The 7,019-nt window shown below is 35.9% G+C and overlaps 1 protein-coding gene across 1 annotated transcript; it reads left to right on the top strand.

Moving 5' to 3' along the window:
• The first annotated feature begins 694 nt into the window (after positions 1–694).
• On the top strand, positions 695–6,988 carry LOC110411183 (presequence protease 2, chloroplastic/mitochondrial-like). The gene is made up of 14 exons (XM_021421229.2): positions 695–1,264; positions 1,347–1,530; positions 1,797–1,971; positions 2,202–2,334; positions 2,474–2,544; positions 2,821–2,904; positions 3,603–3,693; positions 4,265–4,785; positions 4,897–5,061; positions 5,151–5,369; positions 5,457–5,584; positions 6,336–6,525; positions 6,715–6,798; positions 6,887–6,988. The coding sequence occupies exons 1-14, from the start codon at positions 973–975 to the stop codon at positions 6,986–6,988; spliced, it is 2,439 nt and encodes an 812-aa protein (XP_021276904.1). The 5' UTR covers positions 695–972.
• The last annotated feature ends 31 nt before the right edge of the window (positions 6,989–7,019 follow it).

The following is a 7,019-nucleotide window of genomic DNA, read 5'->3' on the forward strand; positions in this document are numbered from 1 at the left end:
ACAACCAATAGCCAGTCAAAGAGTTGGTATTATTTTTTCTCTTTTTTGTGAAGGCTTGAGCTCCGTTTTTACTTCCTTTTTGGGAGTGGACCACTTCCCAATTACGGACGAACAATAGCTGGTCCGTGGGCCAGTATCAAGGGATCACTGTTCAAGCCCATCTAAACCCATTTTCATTTTATTGGGGGATTGAACGTAATGGATGTGGAGCTTGACGTTCCTGCTTACATTTTTAATTCGAAAATATATTTATTAAATGAAAAAAAGTTTATATTATCTTTTTTTGATATAAATTGCGTGACCATTTTATCCACTTAATTTATAAGAGGGGGCAACTCTCTCGTTGTATAGAGTTTTTCACTTATATAGTAACTTGAATTAATGTAGATTTCATATTAATAGAAAATTGAATAAGTTTTAATATTTCTTATCAAAAATTTATATTTTCAATTTAAAAAATATTTTTTTGAGACATAGGAGAATTCAGAAAATATTTATTAAATAAAAAAATTTATTTATAAATATAAAATTTAATTCATTTAAAATAAGATTTGTATAATCTAAATATGACGTGTTTGACCTTTCTTTCGTGTCCAAGTGTCCAATAGAAGATTAAAAAAGAAGAAAAAAAGAAGAAACCATTTTCAAAAATAGAAAATTTTGGCAAAATGACTTGGCCGATGAACAAGAGAGAAACATTTCTCACTTTTGCTCCAAGAAAAGAGAAAAATTGTGTTTCTGTATTTATTTGTATTTTTGGATTTTATTTATTTATTCCTGTCTGTCGTAATATTTCTGGGCAAGAATTAACCAACGGTTCAGACTTCAGAGTATTCAAGCAACCTTGTGATATTTTATTTTCCCTCCTAATATAAACCCCCAACTTAGGCCAGGGTTTCTGAAAAAGGAAAAAAAAAATCCCACCAAATAATTAATATAGTACTACCATCTTTCCAGTAAAGGAAATCACCAATGGAAAGAACAGCGCTTCTCCGCTCGCTCTCCTGTTCCTCTCTCGCCTGCAACAAGTTCCTCTTCTCGGCTCCCAAACACTCTCGCTCATTTCTATCCAAATCATCCACCGTCTCAGCCGCCGCACGGTATCAGCGCCGTCTCATTCCCAATCGCTCCCTTATTCGACGCAACAACTGGAGGTCACTCTCCGTAGCTTCTTCTCGCTCCTCTCTTCGCTTCACTTATAGCAACAAACATTTCACTTCTTTATCCCCACGCGCCGTCGCCTCTCCTACACAGCCTTATCCAGGTAATATGTTCTTCTTTTTCTATTGTTCTTGTAATCTAAGTTAGATGAATTAAAACGAGTTTTGGCTTTCCTTCTTGGTTAGATATTGCTGGAGTTGATGATGAAGTTGCGGAGAAGCTTGGATTCGAGAAAGTATCGGAAGAGTTCATTGGAGAGTGTAAATCAAAAGCTGTTCTTTTCAAGCATAAAAAAACTGGTGCCGAGGTCATGTCCGTTTCAAACGATGACGAGAATAAGGTTTTCGGAATTGTTTTTCGAACTCCACCGTAAGTTCTTCGTTTTTTTACAAATTCCCTGTATAGAATTAATTAAGCTTCAGCTTAGTATATTACACATTCTAAATTTACTATTGTCTGTTATTTATGTTTTGAAAAATGGTTTCTTTCATGGTTAATTCTGAATTTGAATTGGTAATGGTGGAGTGCTTGGATTCAGTAGCCGAATAATGATGTTCGGCATTTAGAAGACTTTTATGTGATGATTGGAATTGATAGTTGGATGTGTTCTTATGATTTCCTATGTGCCAATGCAGGAAGGATTCCACCGGGATTCCTCACATCTTGGAACACAGTGTACTATGTGGCTCGAGAAAGTATCCATTGAAGGAACCATTTGTTGAATTGTTAAAAGGGAGCTTGCACACTTTTCTGAATGCATTCACATATCCTGACAGGACTTGCTATCCAGTTGCTTCCACCAATGCAAAGGTAAAACTTTTGCATCTGATTATATTGAGAAATTGCAAAAGAGAGGGCAGCCTGATACACAGTAGTATGCAAGATAGCACCAATTGGATCTCCTTCCCTGAACCCCCCAACACTCATGCACACATGTGCAAACATGAATTTGAAGGAGAAATTAGTTAGTGTGTTGTGAGAATGAAATGTTTAATGTTATTAATTTTTCAGTTTTTGACTTCGTTTTATTTTCTGAACAGGATTTTTACAATCTTGTTGATGTATACTTGGATGCTGTCTTCTTCCCCAAATGCATTGAGGACTTCCAAACTTTTCAACAGGAGGGTTGGCACTATGAGCTCAATGAGACTTCAGAAGATATAACTTATAAAGGTGTGTATGCTTATACACTCACGCCTTTGGCCTCTGGAATCCTCTGCTTGTGTGTCAAACATTCTTTAGCCCTCAGGAATGTGCTGGTCCCTTCATTACTCTTGACAACATTTTCTTTTTCCTTTGTGTTTTCTTGTAGGAGTTGTTTTCAATGAGATGAAAGGTGTCTATTCCCAGCCTGATAATTTATTAGGGCGCACTGCTCAGCGGGTAAGTTTTCCTTTCTTTTCTTGCTTATTTATGCATTTTTCTTACATTCTGTAATATAGTGTTTATATATTAATCAGCAGTCTATATATTTTTGAGATGCTGCTGATGATTTGAGTATTTAAACTCTCATGGCTAATTTAAGAAGCTCCTGCCCCTCTCCCCTTCTCTCACATGCATGGTTGTGTGCAGGAATGCAGCATAACACATACATTAATGATACATAGCTAGGGAACTTTGCTTTTCCATTTACAACTGTTTCATGTAACTTCTGTGCAGGCTCTCTTTCCAGACAATACCTATGGCGTTGACAGTGGAGGTGATCCGCAAGTTATTCCCAAGCTGACATTTGAGGAATTTAAGGTAGGCTGCATTAATTACTTTGGTAGACATGTTTTAATGTTTTGATCTTCTAAAGGTGTGTGATGACTGATTAGGCATTTTATCTTGGTAAAAGTACAACTTGTTACGTTTGAAACCTAGACTACATCATTCTAACTTAGTGCTAACAAAGCTATGGAAAAGCCTTTTTTTTTTTTTTGGGATCATTTTTTTCTCAAAGTGAAACTTATTTTTTTGCAAAGAACTTTATTTCTAACCAGGAAATGCATTTTAATTGTTGAATTTGGGAGGTCTATAATGCCTACTTCAATGTCTTGGAGATGCAGACTGAGACTTAATAGGATTTGAAAATGGAATGTTTTACAAACACTTATTGCATATGAGTACTGTTGGTTTGTTTACATGAACTTTTTATTAAGCTTGTGGTAAATGCAATTCTTATTAGCCTCTAGTTCATAGTTCCAAAATGATATGGCTTATGATGTCTCTTGCATTTAGTTTTATGTTTCAACTTCTGTTGGTTACAAGGCAAGACTCTTGGTCTTTTTCACTGAGCATGGTGTGTGTTTGGGCGTATGCTTTATTCTGGTTCATCTGTGTATTCATAGGTACTCATGCATGTAGATTATGGATTAATGTGCTTATGTCTGTTGCTTTAGTGGTTATTGGTATTGCTGATGGTAAATATGGTTTCTCTCATTTTGTGAACCAAATAACAGGAATTTCACTGCAAATATTACCATCCCAGCAATGCTAGGATATGGTTTTATGGAGATGATGATCCAATTGAACGCTTGCGTATCCTAAGCGGTAATAAATGACTATTGCAGTTGTTATTCATGTATGGATGGCACTTTTCCTTAATAGATAACCCCTTATCTCCCTTGAAATATGTGGTGACTCTGTTCAAAAGGGAAGTGATGCAGAATAGAATTGCATATAAGGATATTATAGAGACTGGAAACCTCAGAAGAAAGAATAGGCTTTGAAATTGTTGCCAGCTTGGCTGATTAAATGACAAAATGATGCCCCATAATATAAATTGGTTATGCAGTAGGTAGTTTTATTGCATCTTCTTCAGCACAATAAAGTACTGTAATCTTTTAATTGTTTGGGTATAACTATGTACTATATTTAAGTTCTTAGACTGAAATTCAGTATAAAACAGCTTTTTTCTTTCCATTTCCTTTTCCTCTGCAAATCAGACAGTTAGACGAAGTATCACTACATTTTCTCTTCTCCAGTTTATAGATATATAATGCTTGTTTGAGAAGCCTTTCTTGGTCTTTTCCCATTATATTTATGTCATTTGTTTATTTTTGTGGTCTTACTGATTGTTATATTATATTTAAACTGTAACATTTTACTCTTTCTATCTCAGAATATCTAGATATGTTTGACACAAGCACAGCTCCAGATGAATCAAAAGTTGAACCACAGAAGCTTTTCTCAGAACCTGTCAGGATTGTTGAGAAATACCCTGTTGGTGAAGGTGGTGATTTGAAGAAGAAGCACATGGTATGCCTTAATTGGTTGCTCTCTGATAAACCCTTGGACTTGCAAACTGAACTTACCCTTGGGTTTTTGGATCATCTTATGCTGGGAACTCCTGCATCTCCCTTGAGGAAAGTGTTGCTCGAAAGTGGTCTTGGAGATGCCATTATTGGTGGCGGGGTGGAAGATGAACTTCTTCAGCCTCAGTTTAGCATTGGCTTGAAGGGAGTTTCTGAAGATGACATCCCAAAAGTAGAAGAATTAATAATGAGTTCTATTAAAAAGCTAGCAGAAGAAGGTTTTGACACGGATGCTGTGGAGGCATCTATGAATACGATTGAGTTTTCACTCAGAGAGAACAATACTGGGTCGTTTCCTCGTGGCTTGTCTCTGATGCTTCGCTCCATTGTAAGTTTTTCATTCCTAGATTAATTTAAATTTTAGAATATTGTCCATTGTCTCATTTTTTTTTTTGTTGGCTTTGTAAATGTATGATTTTATCGTGCTTTTACTTTATAGGGTAAGTGGATATATGATATGGATCCTTTTGAGCCATTGAAATATGAGAAACCTTTAATGATCCTGAAAGCCAGAATAGCTGAGGAAGGCTCCAAGGCTGTTTTCTCTCCTTTAATAGAGAAATTCATCTTGAACAATCCCCATTGTGTTACCATAGAAATGCAGGTATTTCTCTAACCCAAAACTTCCCTTCCCATGTTTACTTAATTCTTTACAGTAACTAAGCAGAAACCAATGAACTTCTTTTCTGTCAGCCTGATCCGGAGAAATCTTCTCGTGATGAAGCAGCCGAAAAAGAAATTTTGAATAAAGTTAAAGCCAGCATGACAGAAGAAGATCTAGCGGAGCTAGCACGTGCTACTCAGGAGCTGAAACTCAAACAAGAAACTCCTGACCCTCCAGAAGCCTTGAGAAGTGTTCCAAGCCTATCTTTATATGATATTCCCAAGGAACCAATATGTGTTCCCACAGAGGTTAGCATAAAGCCTAATGCCCATCTCTTCCCCTAAATGTTCTCTTTCAGCTTTGTGTGTGCTACGTTTCTGTACATCTGTGTGTAGGTTGGAGATATCAATGGTGTAAAGGTTCTGCAGCATGATCTCTTCACAAATGATGTCCTTTACACTGAAATTGTTTTTGATATGAGTTCACTGAAGCAAGAACTTCTTCCTCTAGTACCACTGTTCTGGTGAGATGGACCTTGCCTTGAAAGCTAGTTTTCTTTTTCTTGTTATGAAGGCTGTTCTCTCCTATTTGTTTTTTGTTCTAAACGTATTAAGTTATTTTCAAGATTAAACTGAGACAAGATATTTCAAATTCACTGGCTTTGTTTAAACAATGGTGGTGTTTTCCTTTTTATCTACCACATAGTTTGCTAAATTGCATATCATTATTTGAATTCCTTTGTAAGTCTCTTACCGCTTATGATGTAGCTGTGATCAGTGTGCATCGGCTTTTGGATGTTTAATGTAAATCTTTTCTTCTAAACAGAAGGGCAATTTTATATGTTGTAGCATCATTTTAGATATTAGGGTCCTCCTTCAATACTCTTTTTCTGCAAATCACCATACTTTTCACATTCCAATTGCTTGGTAATCAGTGTTATCCTTATAAAGCACCTAAACTTCAAGTAGCCGTTCTGCCTAGTTAGGTGAAATTTATTGGCATTCATTTCCATAACCAAAAACCTCTTTACAAACTTTCTGTTAGAAAATACCATCTTTAGTCAATCTATAGCTTGACCTTTAGCAGCTATTTGCTCTATAAGTCGCTCTTTTAATATATGAGAGAAGGAAGTGTCTTCTCTGAAATCAGTTTTTAGAACATAATAGTTGTAATGCAAATAAGTTATGACTGACTTCTTTTTTTTTTTAATTTTATTTGTTTAAAAGAGCTATCAACAGCATCTCACATTTCTATTTCCGCATAAACTTTGGCAGTCAGTCATTACTGGAGATGGGTACAAAAGACTTATCCTTTGTGCAACTTAATCAATTGATTGGAAGGAAAACTGGAGGAATTTCAGTTTATCCATTCACGTCATCTATACAAGGCAAGGAAGATCCCTGCAGCCATATAATAGTTCGAGGCAAATCAATGGCTGGGCGTGCTGATGACCTATTTAATCTGGTATATCTTTCTTTTCTGATTTTGTGAATAGATGTGATATATTGTTGCTACATTTCAGTTTGTGTACCAAAAATGGTTCAACAAATTGTAGATTGATTGCTTTCTGCTGATTATAGTTTGTTTTTGGAAAATATGTTCCCATCAAAAGTTTGATTGTCCAAAGGGTTTTTTCATGTCATTCAATTGTAGATAAATTGTGTTCTTCAAGAAGTACAATTTACAGACCAACAACGGTTCAAGCAGTTTGTATCCCAAAGCAAAGCAAGAATGGAGGTATATATTTTGGATTTCTTAGAGGGGATTCTGTGGAAATTCTAGAACTGAAACTTAATTTAGTCTAATGGTTTATATTCATTTCCAGAACCGATTGAGAGGCAGTGGTCATGGAATTGCAGCAGCTAGGATGGATGCAAAGTTAAATGTTTCTGGGTGGATTTCTGAGCAAATGGGTGGAGTCAGGTAGAAATTTTGGATTCTTTATGTTTTCTTCCACA

Source organism: Theobroma umbraticum, unplaced genomic scaffold, assembly GCF_002168275.2.
Source record: "Theobroma umbraticum cultivar Fairchild unplaced genomic scaffold, ASM216827v3 scaffold_30.0, whole genome shotgun sequence".
In the NCBI taxonomy this organism is placed as follows: Eukaryota; Viridiplantae; Streptophyta; class Magnoliopsida; order Malvales; family Malvaceae; genus Theobroma; species Theobroma umbraticum.